Source organism: Colias philodice, chromosome 22 (assembly GCF_061535455.1).
Source record: "Colias philodice isolate Cphi_HAF_F1 chromosome 22, ilColPhil1 Martin Lab GWU primary, whole genome shotgun sequence".
NCBI lineage: Eukaryota > Metazoa > Arthropoda > Insecta > Lepidoptera > Pieridae > Colias > Colias philodice.
The window spans coordinates 142,349-164,227 of NC_143107.1; the positions used below are offsets into that span (position 1 = coordinate 142,349).

Here is a 21,879-nt window from a genome sequence, read left to right on the forward strand (position 1 = left end):
TTCGGAACCCGCCATTAATTCACTAATTCATTCATATATTATCTTAAAAAACAGACCAGTATAACATGATCCCTACCTAACTTCCTACGTTCGTCGATCAAAACTACTCAGGGCTCATCTTACGCTGGTCGCTAATTGAATTACCCTTATTAAGCCATTTCCTGTTTTTTAAAGGGTTTTTTAACAGGAAGGAGCCGTCAAATTTTAATCAAATTATGGCACAAAGCAAGTTATGATTAGTTTCGCTGTATTGTGCGTATTGATTCGATAATAATGGATAATTCTTGTACAGAGGCAGAGGGTACAATATATTGTGAATAGGTTTTATAGGGCGTAAGAGAAACGTGTGATTATAATTATTAATACGTTCTTTAATTTCAAAAGTTTATTGAGTTGGAAAAGAAAAGTTATTGAAGTAGGTACTACAAACTGTGTTAAAAAAATAACGGTATCTAGAAAACCAAAATAAAAGTCAGTATAATAATTAGGTAAATCATATTCTATAATATAACATAATAAATAATAATATATTCGAAAAATATAACACAATATTGTAAATAACCCGCTGTCATCACCCTAAACAATTCGCCACAAATGACGACATTCAGCAAATTAGCCGCCATTACAGGCCGTCATAATCTCCTGATCCTGAAGCGAAGGCGAAAAATAGCGACACGGGAACCACGAGGCCGTGAAAAAAGCGGTTTATAGTATAAAAACTTCATTATATTATGAGACATTATAATAGTAGGTATATGTAATCTTTGATTTTTGAAGCCTAGGAATCGTTACAGGTAAATTAGCTTGGAGAAATTTTTGCATATGTAGTGGTGTGTATATTACTCAGATCTTAAAGCGCGTTTCCACTATATCGTTCTGGCCTATACAAAAATGTTTCGATATCCTAATATTACTATTTAATTTTATACTTATTCCTAGCAACACTTTTGTTTTCAATAAAAACAAGTTTTTATTTGAAAGAAAATGGTTTTGACTTTATTGGCGATGCAAAGATTATCCGCACGCCTCTAGTGGCGAAATTTCGAAGCTGTCTAAGAACGACACTTTGACACTTTGTTTGTTTATAAGCATTTACAGGTAAATTAGCTTGGAGAAATTTTTGCGTTTGTAGTAGTGTATGGTCAGCAAATAAAATAAAACAACATTTTATTTTTAGTTTTTATTTTATATATATATAAGGGATTTTAAATTAAACTATATGTGTTTCTCCTCTGAAAAAGATGAGACTTTATTTTAATATTTGCACATTTAACATACATATAACTTTTACATTAACAATGTTACTAAAATGAAAAATTTACTAACCTGAAAAAGAAACGACATTTAAAGTTTAATTCTTTAGTTTGAGAAGTCAAAGGCTTGCCTCGACCATGTTTTAACACTGGAGCCATATTGAATTAACAATATAAAGTTACAACACTTACACACAAATTAAACACTAGTTATGGCCCTGCCTTCATACAAAACTGCTGAATACGCCGTTCGCACGGGAATAGAATGTGGATGCGATTTCCCTTAGTTAGCATCCAAGCTTACGTCTTTATAATTATTAAAAAGTATAAATTCATTCTTTAACTCCGGTCTGCATCGTGCAGACATGGGTGTAAAAGTCTCATTTTAGCTATTAAATGTAGTTTTTAAGTACATCTGAGTTTTCATTTGGGGCCTCCGGCTGCGGGACATGTAATTCACTTCAACAAATATTATAACAATAATAACAAATAATAACAACAATCAACAAATACAAAATTTATCAATTAAACTACGTACATAATAATTATAATTTTTGAATGAAATGTGCTTTATGTTCTAACGGTACCAAACGACTGCACGTGGTACCTGCGGACAGCGTAAACTGGTTTATTCTGGTTTTGTGCGTGTTTCCACTTTCCACTATCAAGTGACGATTTATTTATTTGTTTTGTTTCGTAATTATTATGGTCAAATATTAATTATGAAACAAATTATTATGGACACGATATTTTATTGTTTCACGGTAGTCGCCTTGTCGTTTGCTCAAGGACGTAAAATTGAATGATATATTTTTTTTTATAAAGTCAAAACCATTTTCTTTCAAATAAAAACTTGTTTTTATTGAAAACAAAAGTGTTGCTAGGAATAACTAACAAGAAAAGTTGGCTTTTTATCAGTCTCAGATCCAATCACATTCCCATAACTCAAAGCTACTTTGGAAAAATTTGAAAAAATACGTACTGCCCAATTTTCGCGACAGTACTGATATACCTGACCATTTACGGGATCCAGATGCAATGAATTCCCATTTTCTAAATATCCCAGCTCCAAATACGACTCATAAACCTACCTTAGATTACTTTAACAATCATAAATTCACAACGGGATATTTTTCTTTGAAACCTGTCGACGAGGAAACCGTGGGGAAGCTAATACTTGCGATAAAATCGAATGCGCAAGGCCACGATAAAATATCGAGAGAGATGATTTTGCTTACATTGCCAACCACATTAAAAGCCATGACTGCTATTCTAAATCGTTCACTTGAAACTTTAATTTTTCCATCTGCTTGGAAGATAGCTTTAGTCCGACCACTACCTAAAAACAATGAACCTTCAGAATTTAAAGACCTAAGGCCAATTAGTTTGCTTCCATATTTTTCAAAATTATTGGAAAGAATCGTGTACAATCAAATAGTTATTTATTGTGAAGAGAATAATATCTTACCGAAGTACCAATCAGGTTTCCGGAAGAGCCATAGCACCTGCTCGGCCCTGCTGAATGTCGTAGACGATCTCTTATCTAATGAAGATATGGGCAGCGCGTCTTTGCTCGCACTGTTGGACTTTTCGAGAGCTTTTGACTCGATCAATTTTGAACTCATGATCAGTAAGCTTCGCTTTTATGGATTTGATGACGGCGCTTGCAAATGGTTTGATAGTTACTTGCGAGACCGTGTACAGAGGGTAATTCTGAACAACAACGATGGCTCTTCTAACGTCTCTTCGGAGCTCTTGCTGACACGTGGTGTTCCCCAGGGCTCGATATTGGGCCCTCTTTTGTTCATAATTTATTCAGCAGACATTACGCGGTGCCTTATCAACTCCAACTACCATCTATATGCGGACGACCTGCAAATATACTCTCGAATAAAATACGATAACGTCGCGGCGACTTTGTCTGGTTTCACAGCGGATTTGAGTCGTATTGCAACCTGGGCATCTAACAACTCTCTGCTATTAAACCCCGTCAAGTCCAAATATATGATTATCGGGACAAAGGGGCAGGTTCATAAAGCAAAAAATCTGAATTTGTCAATATCCATTGATGGCTTCCCGATTCAAGAAGTGGAAGAGGCTCGTAATTTGGGAGTGATCTTTGACAGTAATCTCAAATTCGAAAGCCATATTCTTGAGATTGTTAAAGGGTGCTTCTATCGTCTAAAAGTAATGTATAAGTTGCGTCCCTTTATTAATACGGATCTCCGAATTGTGTTGTGCGAGTCCCTTGTCCTTTCTAGACTCAATTACTGCATTAACGTATTCGGGTCTTGTCTACTGGAACGGTCACGGAGGCTTTTGCAAAGAGTTCAGAACGCCTGTGCCAGATTCTGCTTTAATATTCCTGCCAGGTCCCACATAACACCTTTTCTTAACTCTTCAAAGATGCTTAACATGAGGAATAGACACAAGCTCTTCATGGCATGCTTCCTGTTTGATCTTGTGAAAACTAAACGCCCTTTGTATCTATTTGAGAAGCTTGTCTGGCGTAAGGACACAAGTCGGAATCCTTTAAGATCTAATGTTGATGTACTCTCAGTACCGAAGCATCATAGCATGGCTTTTCGTGGTTGCTTTAAATACTGTGCCACAAAATGCTGGAATAATATACCGCCGCCTCTGCGTCAACTTCGATCCAAAATCACTTTTAAACAAAAGTTAAAGCATCTACTTCTGGCAGAACAGTAGTTACTGCATAGTATTTAAAGCACCAATCAACCAATCAACACCGCATCTCTTATTATCATTTAAATTCATATTCATATTTATTTATTTATTAATATCTATTATTTGTATTAGTTATCTATTTATTATTTATATTATTTTTCTGTAGCAAATCAGTGGAAAGTCGAAAGCACACCCTCCATTCGGTCTTGACAGAATACCAGCGCTGTAGTCGCAGCTTGCTGCGATTATGGCAGAAAGCTGAGTCAAGACCCTTTTCTGGATATGCAGTGCACACACAGTACCAGATTCTCAACAAACATGGCGTCTAATTTATGTCTAATTTTATTATGTATCGTACTTTCTTTTTTCTTCTATTTTGTGTTTTCTTCTTGTGTGTGTGTACCTTTATCTAGAAATAAATGTCTTTTCTTTCTTTCTTTCTTTCAATAAGTATAAAATTAAATAGTAATGTTAGGATATCGAAACATTTTTGTATAGGCCAGAACGATATAGTGGAAACGCGCTCTAAGATCTGAGTAAAAGCATCTACAGACGCTCCGATTTGGTTGGTGCCAACCATATTGGAACCGACATGGCAACCATTCCAACATTGCTACAGATTGTCCGACGGTTGGCCTTCCAGCTGTCAGTTGACCATCACTACATAGTATAAAACAAAGTCGCTTTCTCTGTCCCTATGTCCCTATGTCCCTTTGTACGCTTAAATCTTTGAAACTACGCAACGGATTTTGATGCGGTTTTTTTTAATAGATAGAGTGATTCAAGAGGAAAGTTCACATGTATAATAAAATCCATTAAATAGTGGAGAAGTACTGTTATTTTTGAGGTTTCTAATGTGATGTCGTAAATAATTACATTTTTTCCGCTTACATTGCAAACGCAGGCTGAACCCTACGAGTTTTATCAAAATAATGTACTAAGTATTGTAAACATTGAAAAGGTCTATAGAAAAGTCCGCGATGGTATATATCTATCTCTTATGGATAACCCACAATAACTTTTTTTTTGTCATTTACGTTTTACGACAAATAATGGTTAATTTTCGAAGCGATTTTAACCAATACAGCATTAATCCTTAACCAATTAAATACTTTGAATACATTGTTCATTTAATATTGATCTATAAGGCAAATATAATATAATATAATATATGGCAATATAATATATGCAGTTGACTTTGATATGAAGTAGTGAACGGACGTCTTGCCTCATGACACCGGTATTATCGAAAAATGCTAAAATAGCGTTGGTTGCAGCAACCATTGTTGCTACAGTACCGCTACAAAAGGAACAAAGGAAAAAACGAAGAGAATGGGCTAAATTCTACTATAGAAATAGAGAAAATTACAGTCATATGCGGCTCCTTTAGGAATTGGATGATGAAGATTTCCGAACATATCTTCGAATGACTCCAGAATCATTCGATGAAATATTAAATATTAAGTTTTTAATGTAGCCGCACTGTCAATTTTTTTTAATACTTCTAACATAATAAAATACGCTTGATTTCTGGCATCTCTATTTGCGTAATCTTTGTTACTTAAGTCCCACAAACAGGGAAAGTCTTTATATAGTTCCAGTAATTTTATTATTATGTCACGTTCGGTGACCTTAACTCCCTCGGCGTTCATGTTAACGTCCTACACCGGCGGCGTTGCGAATGTGAATGAGCCGCAAATATCTATATTACTCTATGGAATGAGCCGATTTGGTCGGAACAAAGCTTCCAAACGTTCCAATTTGGTTGGATCGGATAGGAAGTTGGTTTGGTCGGTATCGCCGGCGCATCCGACCACGTCAAACCAATATTAATAATAATTATGTCGGACCGACCGCTCTCTACACTTTCCGATTTGGTCGTGGTCGGATGGTTGGCACCAACCAAATCGGAGCGTCTGTAGATGCTATAATATACACACCACTACATATGCAAAAATTTCTCCAAGCTAATTTACCTGTACCTAAATTCTATAAGTACTAAATCAAAATGAGCAAGAATTGTCCACCTCTTATTACTAAATCAACTCAAATTATACGTATAGGTACATGCTTAAAATTTTGCTTGCCGCAAATATTATTTCTGTGTAATTTGTTGTTGTTGTCAACACTTTTCGTTTAGCTTTTATCAACCACTAGCTTTCCGCACGCGGCTTTGCCCGCGTTTTCAAAGTAAAACTGCATAGTTTCCGTTTCTATAGGATTTCCGGGATAAAAAGTAGCGTATATCTTATTCTGGGTCATCAGCTACCAACATACCAAATTTCATTGTGATCGGTTGAGTCGATTTTACGTGACATAATAACAAACATCCATCCTCACAAACTTACGCATTTATAATATTAGCAGGATTCTCTGAACTCATACACAATCCATATCCTTCACACGATTAAATAACCGCTTCAGCTCATATTTAACATCCCTCGCGATTTCCATAACCTCCCGCTATCAGGCCCACATCATTTCCCCATATCTACCACGCTGTGTCTCCCACGGGGATCTGACTCCGCGATAACAGCTTGCTTCGGTTATTGAGTTTCAACACTTCCCACTCCCAGTATATAAGGAATGTCTTTTGGCCGGTAATTCTATTGGTTTGTTTACAGGAATATAGAATTTGTGGTGTGCTTTTTGCAGTTAAATTAGATCGGAATTATATTTGAGTTTTGCGTCGCTTTTCATTTAGAAGCGTTTCTCAATCGCCAAAATACAAATTAAATAATAATTTTGGTTCGTATAGCAGTTTCTACTTTCTAAGATTACAAAATAATGGCTAATATTTAATATCTAACTCAAACGATTTTGCACTCAGACGAATTCTGTAGAATGTTTTTCTGCAGATAGTTAACTATAATACATGACCGAAATAAATGGTGACATCTCCTATCTGTGTACTGAGATTAGAGAGTAAAGCCGCGCGCAATCGCTATTCTATATTTATCTCATAGAGTCAGAAAGCGTACACAACCGGACTTATAATTGCAGAAAAAAAAGCTTTTACATTTCTTGTCCCAAGTTAGAGAACCAAATATGTATTTGCTAAAAGGAATGTCTTATATCGTAATATACTCGCAAGATATATTTTAGACGATGTATATGTTTACATAACTATAAATACACCTCAATAAACAAAAGACATGATAACAAAATTACATCTTACGACCACGTAAATAGAGATTATTTTTCATTGAATATAATATAATTGCAAATTGTGCAGTCTGAGTTGGGAAGCAGTTGGTAATTGGTTTAACGAAAGCTGCAGTAACTAAGTTACAGCCAACTAGCGATCAGAAACGAGGTGTTAATGTGGACTTTACACTATATTATTTAACTTACTAGACTATTCGTAGTGCATGTATACGCTCCTTTACATCTTTATATAAAGTTGGTTGCAATGAGAATAATTAACAAACAAAACGGCGTTTAGAAGGCTCTCCTTCTAAATTAATTTGATGTATTTAATTAGTAACAGTTACTACTAAATACCACTATAGTTTCCTAAATATAGTTACCACGTCTGAAAGATTTACCGGCTTTCATCGCTTCACTTTCTTGGTAATCGAGATATTAGGCACCTTCTAGAATTGCTTATGAATTGTCCAACCTTCATGCATAGATACTTTTAAGAGCAGCAAATTAACTTGAAATCAAAGCCTCGTTTAATTTAAGTGAACGTACATAATATAATAATTCACTTGCAATACACGATGATTGTTTTCGAATTAATATTATTAATATATCCGTTCCTCAACGAGGTAACCGCGCAAGTTATTATATTACCTCCCCCCTTCCCCTCCCCCCTCCCCTCCACCTCCCGGTTAATCAACTATTATAACTTCGTTTGTCTGTCGCTTTACTATGTCCAGTAAGATTGTATATCTAATATTGGCATAGATTGTAATTATTGTTTTTGTCTACTAGATCATAGTATAACTAATATTTTAGTTTCTACTAGGTGTACTCTTTTGCACGCCTCATAAGCGAAGCGTTGAGGTGGGTACTACTGTCACTTCGCGCAAAACATCTGATTTTTCAAACTTAAAATGTCTTTATGTATCATACATTGCACTTGTAAGATAATACATACACACACATATTAAGAAAAAACACTATTTTTAACGTTCATGATATTTTTGATGTCATTTTTGTTATTTAAACTAGTTAAAAACAGTTTAAAAAAGTTCTGTCTTGGACGTCCGTGTGTCTGTATGTGCGGATCCTTTTTCTTGTTAACACGATAGCGACCGAAATACTTTACTAATCGAGTCTTTTTTTTTCTCTTACGCTTGAGTATGCTCAGGAATAGAACCCTTTCATTTTTCAGGGTCTGATTCGATGTGGTTTAATTGTTATTAAATAAACAAAAATAATAATTAATAAATATTTATTAAAAAAAAATTATGAGGCGTGCACTTTTGGATTTTCCAAATTATTTGTTATTTACGAACATGGATTTATTTATTTTACTTCTACTTTTCTCTTAAAACGGAAAACTATCACTGTTAACAGACAGGAATCTGAACACATTTAGTTACAAATATCTGTTAACATTATTTTGCGGTGGTAAAAGCAAGTAGTTATAATATCTACTAATCACTTTCCTTACACAATCAACCATTTTTACATATTACTACTACTAAATACCTATTATCTCCCGGATGCGGATAATAATGAATAAATCTCGTTTAAAATTCGTTAGTCTTATATCTGAACGTATAATACTCGCGTAATATCAAACACAAGCAAATCCATTTTATGCATAATTAAATAAATTTTATCTTTACATAATTAGGTAATCAATTTCTATACCCATCCAAATTATCTCCAGGGCATTATCCGCTTACCCCGCTTGGCTCGTTTGCCGCCAGTTTCACGCACTCTAATGCGTGACGGTATTTATTACCGTCAAAGGTCGTGGGGTTCGATTATGGTTATCATAATTTTATTGAAGGGGAGCTTTTTGTTTGCTCTAATTTTCTCTTTTATTGCCGGAAAATATACGTACGTTTGAGTTGGCAAGAATATAAGATACTTTATTTTTATCTTAACTCAAATTAACTAGCGGTCCGCCCCGGCTTCGCCCGTGGTACATATTTCGCAATAAAAGGTAGCCTATGTTCTTTCTCAGGGTCTAAAGATTATCTGTGCCAAATTTCATCAAAATCGGTCCAGTAGTTTATGCGTGAAAACCATACATATAATACATACCTTTCCTCTTTATAATATTAGTATAATTTATGTAAAATTTTCAATTTTAATAAAGATATACTATAGGAAATATTCAATATAGATTAACAAAAATTGTTTTAAACTAAAGGCTTTAAAAAAGCATGGCTTATTTCTATGAATTAATACAACAAAATACAAATAAGTCGTTAAAAAGATTCCAAGAGTATTTCAATACATCATATACATTGTGATAAACATAATAATCTCCAAGTGTCAAACGATTCGCAATAACCCCTGTAATTACGACAAAAACTTAGGTACACCAATTTGTAACGGATATCAAAAGAAAGCCGTTTACTAAACAAACACAAATACCCTCAAGTTTTAATATTAGATGTTTGGTACATATGGAAAAATAAACCATATTTCGTAAGCACTAAAACGTAAATTCCCTTTTAGATGTCATTTTTACTGTTGCCAAATTGTTTTTTGCCAGGCTGTTTTGAACTTCAACTTAACAATTAGCAAAGTTCGATTCCCAATATAACACCACCGTGATAAACTTTTTTATCACTGTGACATTTAATTTATAGCCTTAATGCACCGTAATAAGGTTTATATTCTACGATTAACGAACCACATATCACTCGTCACACACTTAAATCAATCGAAATTCGAAAGTTGTTCGAAAGTTAAATTACAATGAACCTTTCTGCTAATAAATAAAGTCTATATTCGAGTAACGTATAAACGTTTTGTTTTACCTCATCACCAAGATATGCCAACCGACTTTCAATCTTATATGAATGTGATAGAGTCTTATTTTGCAGAGTTGTACCTCGAGGAGCGTTTAGTACGCGTCGTTTATTAGCACATTAGAGCAAGTGAACCGCGCCAGTGAAGCGACAAGCAATTGAGTGAACAGATGGACGATTTGAGAGCCATTTATTCTGAATGGTTTTATAGGCTTTTGTTGTTTTAGTACATATTGATTGCTAGCTAAACACCCTTTATTACGCCTGCATATACCTGCATATACTAGTGCGCATATTTCGTATGTATTTTTGTATTTTATACATGTGTAGGTCGTTTTATTTTATGTAAGAATTGTATGAATGTATAATTATGATGATAATAAGGAGAAGGTTATTATAAGGCTGTCTTATTTAAGTTTTGTTATTGGATTGTTTGTCAAATAATCAACGCATCAAAACTGTTGCTTTTACATACATTTAATTACGATGATAATATCTGTAGACTTATTACTCTACACTAATTTCCCACTGAGTAATTTAAAAGTAAATAAAAAAAATAGCGGGAAGACTTATAAAAACATTGTATCAAACACAAAAACACAATGCCCTATTTTGTAGTGGCTTCAACAATGCAGATAATAATCAGCTGTTATCTGATTCGCTAATTTCACTGTACGAGTGTACGGGAGCAGTCAATCGGAATCAGTGCCATTAAACTATTGTTAATTGAAGTATTTTAACAGATCTCATATTGGGTTTAAGTGCCGGTCCCCTATTCTCATTGACGTGGGGACATAGAGAAGTAATGGGTACTTAAATACGTGTTAAACGTTTAAGACAGTCATAAATTGAATTAAATAACTATTTATTGGTGATTTGTTGTTCTTTAAGTCAGATATAAAACAAAAAGATCGAATAATAAAACCCACTTTTTATCATAATTTTTAGCAGAAGTTTCACAAAAAAATAAACACAAGTTGTAAAAAAAATGAACATTAATTCGGTACAATGAATTATTTTCTTACTATCAAAGGTGAAAGGGCATATATAATTTGCTTTTACCAAAATTATTTCCAATAACAGATTCGTCTGGTGTCTTATTTTCATTAAATTTACGTTCAAAGTTAGAAAAGCCCTCAAATAAACATCGCAACCGTCCTTTAGCGAAGTTCGGACACAAAGTAATGAAAAAGTTAATGAGAAGTGGCGAAATGGCCGCTAATTCTGGGGCAGTTAATTGCCTTACAGACAGGTTAAAGGGTAAGGGATATTGAGGCATTTTACTTATAAATTAGTTACTAATAGTGAATCTTGAGTGCAGCCTCATAGGTTATCTAGATGTGAAAACAGGACGGCAATCAAATTATCCGTGAAGTAAGAAACACTGGAAGAAGAATAAAAATAAAAATACGAGATTGGAGAGAAGAGTTCAAACGAAATAAAGAAAATCGAGACAGAGTCGATAGGGATCAAGACATTTTTTAACATGATCGCAAAGTAAAATAATTTGGAAAATCCAAAAGTGCACGCCTCATAATTTTTTTTAATAAATATTTATTAATTATTATTTTTGTTTATTTAATAACAATTAAACCACATCGAATCAGACCCTGAAAAATGAAAGGGTTCTATTCCTGAGCATACTCAAGCGTAAGAGAAAAAAAAAGACTCGATTAGTAAAGTATTTCGGTCGCTATCGTGTTAACAAGAAAAAGGATCCGCACATACAGACACACGGACGTCCAAGACAGAACTTTTTTAAACTGTTTTTTAACTAGTTTAAATAACAAAAATGACATCAAAAATATCATGAACGTTAAAAATAGTGTTTTTTCTTAATATGTGTGTGTATGTATTATCTTACAAGTGCAATGTATGATACATAAAGACATTTTAAGTTTGAAAAATCAGATGTTTTGCGCGAAGTGACAGTAGTACCCACCTCAACGCTTCGCTTATGAGGCGTGCAATAGTTAAAATAGAACAGATGTACGACAAGGCTAACATTATGAGAATTTAAAATGTAGCTTTATCTACATCTTAAGTATTTTGGGAAATTGTATATACAAATAAACACCAATTAATAATTATTAATTACTGTACATAAAAGGAATTGCAACAATGACTTAAACCTAGCAAACCTTTATAAAGCAATTAAAGCTTTAACAATAAAAAACCCGTTAGCAAAATAGATTAGGTGTAACAAGGAATGCGTAGCGAACGCTTTCCCATCGAAAACATTTGTACCCCTTTATTAACTGCGTTACAGACAGTGTAGTATTTGTTCAGTGCTAGTTACAGCGGTAAGCGATCAGCTTCGCTTTTGTTATAGCGTTTTTATTGTGCGTTTATTGTGTGGTGATAAATTGGTGCGAGTCACGCGAGGTACGTTAAACGTTTGTTAAAGATTGGCGCTAACGGGGTGTTCAGAAACAAACAATTGTTATGCGGTTCCTTTTTAGAAGAAACAATCTTCATAGATAAAATGAAAATCAATGCAGCTATAACTTTTAGTGCTTTCAGAATAAGTTTCTGTAAACCATTTTCTACAATACACTTTTAAAACACATGTGATTTGAAACACATGATTTACATGCAAAGCCGTTTAGTAAAATAAAGTAACATTTCACAAATAATGCTAATTTGTCCGCTAACACTATTACTGCACACAAATGCCAAATTGATGCCATTTTCAATGTGGCATAAGAAGCAATTAAGGCATGTCCAAGTTGAAAGGATCCCCAAATCGTGTTCCCTGATAACTTTTGTATTATGTGGAAGGTTTTTTCCAACATTGGGGTTCGTTTGACATATGCTCCGGTGGGGAGCTAAACCCCTTGGGTTCATTATATTTGAAGCCAATTTTGTTTGCGAACTTTACTTACTAAAGGGTGCTTTTCGTTTAGTTTCCGATATTGAATTATGGACTGGATTGGATTCGGAATGCGGTTTATTTGCTTAAGTGAAAAATTGGGTTTGTTCGGAAACGTTTGTGAAACTTTAATCGTTCATTATTAGTTGTTAAATGTACGGCTGTTGTAGGATTTACGTCAATCTTATATTTGTTTTTTTTTTTCGGTAAATATTAAATTCACGATAGGCTGATGTCTACGGGTAATACTTATAATGCGAATGGTATGGAATTCATTATTTGTAAATTGCAATGTTATCAATTAATCAGATACCTATTAAAATTTGAATAGGTACCTACAGACAACTTTTTTTTTATAGTGGAGAATGCATTTAGGCATACCCAGGGCACTTGGGGAAAGAGCCCTGGGTTATGTCGGACTCACCCTGCTGAGTGCAGGGTCCTACCGACTAAACTCCACTGTGTTCCGCCGTGCCGCTTTATTGACGGGGCTGCGGGTATTCGGTAGAACCGCGTCCGCAGACCCGTCAGCGGCAGAATATCTCCAGGCCCAACGCGATTGTAAGGTACAGACAACTAGCTCAACTAGTTACATAATACGCTATATCGCAGTTTAGATATCAAACGAGGCTTATAAATATTGTAGATGATTATCTCGGTAATATTAGTAGCATTCCAACCATTATTGTTCTACTACAGATTACTAAGGTTATACTATTCGTATAGTATCTGTGGTTATACACATATTTAAGTTATATATTATCTGTGAATAAGACATCAATGTTGTTTTAAAAATCGCAACTGACCTGCACCCGAACCTCCGGCAGATTGACCTTCATAGCCAGCTCCTCTCTCGAATACACGTCAGGATAGTGGCTCTTTTCAAACGCTCGCTCTAGTTCATGCAGCTGGTACGTGGTGAAGGTGGTGCGGTTCCGCCGATGCTTCTTCTTGTCTTCTGCAGATGCTGGAGGACCCTCGTCGTCTGACTTGTCCGCAACTTGGTAACCATCGTTGCTGTTGCATGAACCCTCGCCTGGAATGGGTTTGTGAATATGTTAAATTGTAAACGATTTAGTGGTAGGTACCTAATGTTGTAGTGGTAGGTAATTAATGATGATTCAACAGTAATCTAATTGAATGAACAGATCTTTGTGTTTTGAGTTTTATTATCGCGGGATAGACCCGGCGCAATTATTTAGGTATAAATTGTATAATCATTTTAATAGACCTAAAATATTATTACATATATGTATCTACAACAAATATAAATTTATAAATTTATAAAGAATAGAAATTTAAAGTATGAGAAACTCATATATAACATGATACACAAATCTGCAAATTACCACCTTCTAAACGTGCCTTATAAATCATTTTATACACAAACTACTAAATACTGGTACAAGGAAACGCAAGTAGTTATTACAGGCCTACAGCAAACCGCATTAAATCCACATCAGCAATAACAGATAAGTGGTGTGCAAACACATATATCATTGAAGCACCAATCAGGTAAATGGATGTACTTAGGTATATGTTTAGGGCCCTGATGTTAAGAGGCCCCAACAGTCAACATACTACATCATCTACATACATATGTATGTTATTTAGACATGTATTGACTTATTAGAGTCTTGTTTATCCATTTATTCATATAATTTTTCAGAGCTTACATGTGTTGAATAACAAAAATTATAAAATACTTTCCGGCTGCAGCTTCGCTTGCGTTGAGTTCATATTCTTCATACACATCTATAGTATTTTCGAGCTTTGTTTTCGTGAATTAAACTAGACTAATTACATGGTTTTCAATGATTTATAAAAATACACTTGAGTTAGAATATCTTTCGTTTTTTAAATTATCAGTTAAAAAATACCTATAGCGGTGCAAGAGTGAAATAGGTAGGTACAGATAAAAGCTGTTGTCGCATTTATAATGAAGCAATAAAGAAGACACCCACTGAAATTAGTGTCTTAATGTTTCTATTTTTCTCCATACGCCTATATAAGTATGTACACGAGAAATTTGAAATACTCAGTTTAAAGATAATGAGGCCCCAAATGATTCGCCAAGTCCGTCCGTACGCTGAATCAAACATAACAATTAGTGTGTTTGTTTATGTTAATGAGTGAGACTGTAATGCAATTATATTCAAATTTGGACACACGGACAGATAGCGTGTATGTTTGTGATTTATATAGCTGCTGATTGCAGTGTGCAGTGGTGTTCGCTTCCGATGTAAAGTGATACGTGATAGTGATAGTTTAAGTTTTAGTGTGAAATATCTTTCAATAAATAAGTCAAATGTCTGTTATAAACATACAGTTAAGAAAAAATATGTATAAGGTACCTAAAAAGGGATAGAAAGACGAAATCAATAGGATGAATCAGCCAGGCACATCATGTTAAAATATAAAGGGATACCCTTTATATAAAAAAAAAAATTGATTCATTGTTTTTAGGATAAATTATTTAGTTTTTACGAGACATTAGAACATTATACTCGAGTAGTCAGATAAGAAAGGAACGGAAAAGTAAAAGTAATTCATAAATAGACAAACAAACATTTGAAAAAAGTCTATAGCATAGCGTATTTCTTCTACATACCTATTACCTCGAAATTTGCCATCAAGAGAAACTTTCCGTGTGAAATACAATTACATTGAAGAACACATCTGTTCATTCATACATACACACATACAGATTAAAAATGTTATCACTATGGGAAGTAACATTTCATAAATCACAATCCCTAGGTATAGCTTGCGTGAAGCAGCAGCTTGATCGCCGATAACGCAGTCATTATTGTGTGTTCAAATGGATATTTAACTTCATGTTTGCAATACATTATTGTCTAATAAATTACTGGAAACTGATATTTATTGTAGTTCCTATTTACTTCCGTTTTAGAATATAGAAGAAGGATAAAGTAGGTAATCATATAGCTAGCTAGCTAAGGCTACTAGAATGTTCTTTTAACAAAATAAAAGTCACTTACCTAATTTAAAAGCAGATCATCGAGAGATTTTATGAAATACATTGTGTCAAATTATTTTCTATGCGTATCGTAAAATAAAGTTAAATTACATTGTAACATGAATCTCCTAAAGATGCCAAAATATTTTGTAAAATTCACAATAAACCACGTGCAAACAAAAAATCCACCGAGTGATTTTTTTTTCAAAGTTATATTTGATTTAATTTCATAGAGAATAGACAGATTCTTAATAGCTGAACAAAATCACAGATTAAAAAACCCGTGTAATCTGTGTGTCGCAGGCGTGAGGCGTGTCAAGTGTTACTTCAATAGCGTTTAACTACAGTCAATTAGTCGATGTCGCAATCGCTTATCTGGACTAAATAAGATTGTACAAATATTTTAATTCAATTCCGAGCTATCTCACCCAATGTCACTCGCAACGACGATTAAGAAATCAAACGTACAGAAAACTTGTCAAAGATAGAGCCATCAAAATCCTGCTACCATACAACCGTCTCGCTCTCTCTTAGGCTGAGAGTAAAGCGTGAAAGGGACGGGTGTTTTCAAGCGGTAGAAAACAAATAAAAATATTATGGACGCATTAAGATGTTTTACACTTATCACGATACGATCTTGTCTTTTTTAGGGTTCCGTAGCCAAAATGGCAAAAACGGAACCCTTATAGTTTCGTCATGTCCGTCTGTCCGTCTGTCCGTCTGTCCGTCTGTCACAGCCGATTTACTCGGAAACTATAAGTACTACAGTGATGAAATTTGATGGGAATATGTGTTGTATGAACCGCTACAAAAATATGACACTAAATAGTAAAAAAAAGAATTGGGGGTGGGGCCCCCCATACATGTAACTGAGGGATGAAATTTTTTTTTTCGATGTACATACCCGTGTGGGGTATCAATGGAAAGGTCTTTTAAAATGATATAAAGTTTTCTAAAAAACATTTTTCTTAAAGTGAACGGTTTTTGAGATATCAGCTCTCAAAGTCGTAAAAAGTATGTCCCCCCCCCTCTATTTTTATAACTACGGGGTATAAAATTCTAAAAAAAATAGAGGTGATGCATGCTAATTAACTCTTTCAACGATTTTTGGTTTGATCAAAGTATCTCTTATAGTTTTTGAGATAGGTTGATTTAACTGTAATTTATTATATTTGCTGCTACGGAACCCTTTGTGCGCGAGCCCGACTCGCACTTGGCCGGTTTTATTGTAATAATTATTGTTAATCTGGCAACAGCCGCAGCATTATGGGCATAATGGCTTGTTGTTTTTTCATCTGTACCCTAATCACGTGTCAGATTTGCCGTGCTGTGTATTAAGTTCTTCGTATTTAATCATTTTGAGTGCTGTTTAATTTTATTGCCTAATGGTAATAAGTAATAACAATGCAGCGATTCGATCATGCTTTTTACAATCAATCGTAATGATTTTTTATTAATGTAAATTGGCGTTTTGAAATAGTAATTGCGTTTGTGTTTTAGGAGAGGCAACTTTCTAAAATTGATTCGTATTTGCATATTCAGAGATATGTTTCACAATATTGATTTCGCTTGTCGAAATACCTAGTAGGTACTAGCTAGCTTTAAATAAAGTAAACCTACATGTATAAGTAGGAATTCAACGAAAGGTATATAAATAAATAAAGCCCGTATTTTCATGGGCAGATACATTGCACATTTGTTAAACACATCATTTTTTTCACAGGCACATTTACTTTTCATTAGACTACTGGGCCATAGAGAAATTATTATTATTACCACCATTAGGTAAATATTTACAGTCTCTAATAGTAATCAAACTCAGGCTCTTTCGGTCGTATTCACGTCGTATTGCTTTTAGTGATAACCTCTTTACGATTTATCAGATGCATGTCTAAATAAGATGTTTTATTATTTCCAGAAACTATCCAAGTGCCTATTTGTCTAATAGCTATTGCAATAAGTACTCTGCACTACCCTATTCACCACAAAGAAAGAAATTAATAATCGCATTCAACGCTATAGCAAAGCAAACATTTGCACAACCGAGGGTAACCAATCAAAATCGATTCGAATCGAATAATCGGACAATAATCGAGAGGTTGATTAGTAAGGGGGAAGTCGATGCGGTGACAATCGATTTGCAATCGCTATTACGTCGCTATTCGATTACTGGCTGACCGCCGCCTGCCGTTTCCTAATGGACAGATAGATAAACGATTCACTATATTTGCTTTGTATTCGATTATTGGACGAGTATGAGGGAATTTCAATTATTGTGAAATTAATGGATGGTATTTTGTATATAATTGAGTAATTAAGATTTGTGGGCATAATCTCTGTCTAAACGCTAGGCTCACTTTGGATCATTGCGAGTTGCGACACTCTAGTAGTAGTAGTAGGAACGTAGAAGTAGGTAAACTAATTTGTGTTATTAGAATTTTAATTCATGTATCTTACTTACGAATTAAGCGATAGCAAAGTCGATCCATTAAATTGAAATCTTAACGAACAAAGCATGTAAAGTGAACAATACGTCATAACGGTAAGAAGGCTAAATAGCAAAGTACTAATTAATACACATTTTATTATATCGCTCCCATAATTAACGAATTACTTGAACACGCGATGTTTAATAATCGTGTTACAGTCGTTTGGTTTGTATGTTTGTTGTTTACTCTTTAATACTTGAAGAGTTTGTGGTATGAAATTTTAATGTGTATGTCAAAGTAAAAGCATTTTATGAATATTAAAACTAAAACATTTTCTGCTCTGGGTATACCTAGTTACATATCTAGACATAAAATTTAAATTTTACTTATATTTAGCGACACATCAAACTTCTGTGTAGGTATCTAAGTATCTGTATTTCTATGAAAACATGGCAATTTCGTCAAATAAATAAAAGTATGTTTTCGATCGCTCACATTATTGGGCAAATTTACTTTGGAGGGAGTAGGTATAGCACGCAAAAATCAATTTAAGGCGGTCAGAGTCGCAGGAGATGACTTATAGTAAAATATAAAATATTTCCTCCTTTTGACTCCTTATATCTTTTCAGCTTCTCATTGAAAACTTTTAAATCTATCTAGATTGATAATAAATATCCAAAACTTTACATAGAGACAATTTAAATAAGCAGATGCGACAGATGCGAAAGTATTTTTTTCCATTTTGCCTAAAAATATTCTAATCTATTACCTATAGATTTAACTTTGACAGCCAAACAAAAATTGATAAAAATAACTTGCCTCTGCATATATATTGTATCTGAACAGTAATGCAATATAAAAAATGTAACGTTTTTTATTAAAAATTTAAATGTACCGAATGGCTGAAACCATCTCAAATTAGTTTATTATTATTATTGTATAATACCTAGGTACTTAAATCATGTTGTACTCACTACATAGGTACCTCAGTAAATAGAAAACATTTTCTATTGTCAGTCGGTCTGTCTTTATGCACCCAGATTTTTAAAACTACGCAACGGATTTTGATGCGTTTTAAAATAGATAGAGATTCGAGGGGAAGAGATAAAAGATGCAGTTAATATATAATATGTTATGTGATTCTTCAGTATATTTCCAGTCACATCTAGATTGATAATAAAGATAGATATATATCAAGTATATACTCATTTATTAAGTAAATAAAACAAGAATCAACCTATCAAATGAACGCGCAAAAATACATAGCTACGGACAGTTAAAAACTTTCTGCAATTAATATTTTAAAAGCATACATCAATTATTATCAATTAGCAAACATTAAACGTTCATATTTAAACGTTCAAGTTATTAATTATTTTCAGTGTTTTCAATATAAACAATTATCGACCGGACGCGTCCGTCAACCGATCTGATGTCTAGCAATTATTGGGCAACTGGTTTAAAATCATTAAGGCACATTAGATTTGTTAGTCGATCGATCGCTCGACTGGTTGGACAATTTGCTGCCAAATGAATTATGTAATAATATTTTCAAAGTAATTAGCGTTATAAGGCGCGTGGTTTGGTGGATTCTCTCGTAGAGTATTGCAGTAGAAAGTAGTGTGAATAATAAGACAAATAAAGACAATTTGAATTTGAAAAAAAAGGCTAAAGACTCTTCACCAAATTTCATAAAATATATACGATTAACGGATTATTGTGTAAGAGCTATCCAGTCATCGTGTTCGTGGCTGTAAGAGTTTTTAAAGCTGTAAAGTAATGACCTGCAAATTATGTTACAAATTTTAAAGGGCGGAAAATTCTAGGCTCGTTTGAAAAGGCTCGTAAATACCGACTGAACTAAAGCTTAAATTTTATTAAATTATCTAGGTGACTTATTTTATTAAGTATCTAATAAAATGCAAGGTTTAACATAGGTACGTATAATTTTTAAACTGTTTGATTATTTTATTTCAAACATATTTATACTGAAAAGATATAATAAAGGTATTCATCATTCATTTCATTTCATTAAAAACATAAACTTTAATTAAAATTGCAGACCATTTACACATAATATGAAGTCGTAGGTGAAAGAAAAAGCAATGAATGAAATAAAGAATTTTGTGGAATTTTCTAGAAAAGAAAATACTGAAATATCAGCAAGTTTGACCGATGCGGGGATTTTGGTTTGAACCTTTTTGGCCTCGCAGTAAATCTCAGCATTTTGATTTATATTCAAGCTACGCATATACATATTATACATATACCCATATAAATGTTAGTTACCATACTCTTCCGAAATGGCTGGACCGATTCTCATGAAATTTTGTAGGTAGGTATGCCAAATGCCAATTGACTAGATCTGCGAAATCTTACAATATAATGATACAAGATTTTACTTCAGGAGTTTTCTTAGAAAATTCATTTTTGTATAAGTATATAACACAAAATATAATACAGGTCTATATTATTATAATATATAAACCAGTATAGATAAATAATAATTGGTAGGCTTACCTTATACCTAATTAGTTTTTTTTTTTATTTAAATAATAATGAACGACTCTTTTTCTATAGGAAGAGTAGGTATTACCTACCTAGAGTCTACTTTTATGTTTAAGTCATTAGTATATTATTTTAGTTATTTTACAAAAATATCAAAAATATCTGTCCTATTTATCATAGCATAATTAAAAAGACAACGAATAATTATAGGTACCAACTGCCAACTGTTCAAACTGTTTCATGAAAATAATGAGTATAAATAAGAAACAATCGATAATTTCGTCGTGTCTCGTATCTGTCAGGATGGCCGAGCGGTCTAAGGCGCCAGACTCAAGGGAAACCTTACCTGCTGAGCAGGTCTGAGCTGTTCTGGTCCTCTCTGAGGGCGTGGGTTCGAATCCCACTTCTGACAAAACTTTTTGACTTTTTTATTTCAAGGTTATTCCAATGTTTTTTATATTTTTTATCTGTAGTTGGTAGAGTTTAATTTTTTTTTTCATGTTTCAATATTTATTTTTGTTTATAAATGGTTGTACTTACCTACCTAGTTACGCATCCACCCCAACCCTCGGTATTAGGTTGAGCAATAGCCTTCCGCTGGCCTCAGCAAGACCACCGGAGAGTTCTTGCAATTTAGCATAAGCGTTGCAGTTATTGAAAAACATTTATTTCGCAATAAGGTATCGATTGTATCATTGCATGTAATTCTGGCATTAACATTTGTGACTCCAAATCGTCCACTTGTTATAGTTAAGTAATAATTAAATAAGTTTAATTTTAATTTTATTTTATTTTTTTAAAAAAGTCAAATCGCTCCCGCAAAGTTTAACTGGCGCAGCCGGTAGGATAGCCATATAAGGTCTGCATGTCTAGAGGTCTTCAAAATTAGCCCTAGAACATTGCTATAAAGGCCGTGCTATCCTAAAAGAACCGAATAATAAATTTGTTAAACGACCACGACGAGGAATAATGGGATCGACGATCGGTTGGTGAGTAAAACTTTTTGCCATCCTTTCTGATATATTCCCATATCCTTTTCACGAGAGTGTAATTTTGACTTTTAACTATTTTTAACTGTTATTTTGGGATTGAACGTCTCGCATTATAACGGATCTGGTTTTAATATGAAATTCTATTAAATCAGTAATTAGTTATAACTTATACATAAGAAATATCGTATTAAATTCTAAGAATTGTCTTGCATAAA

The 21,879-nt window shown here is 33.7% G+C and overlaps 1 protein-coding gene and 1 non-coding gene across 2 annotated transcripts in view; one reads left to right on the top strand and one right to left on the bottom strand.

The window, feature by feature from the left end:
• The window catches only part of LOC149478198 (retinal homeobox protein Rx2-like), a 54,178-nt gene that overhangs the window by 16,578 nt on the left and 15,721 nt on the right, over window positions 1-21,879 (bottom strand). Inside the window, exon 2 of the mRNA XM_089709552.1 lies at window positions 13,562-13,791. Coding sequence (XP_089565678.1) covers window positions 13,562-13,791 — 230 coding nt within the window. The remainder of the gene's footprint in view (window positions 1-13,561; window positions 13,792-21,879) is intronic.
• Window positions 20,970-21,084, top strand: TRNAL-CAA (transfer RNA leucine (anticodon CAA)). Its single transcript has 2 exons — window positions 20,970-21,007; window positions 21,040-21,084. It is a non-coding gene; the product is annotated as a tRNA-Leu (tRNA).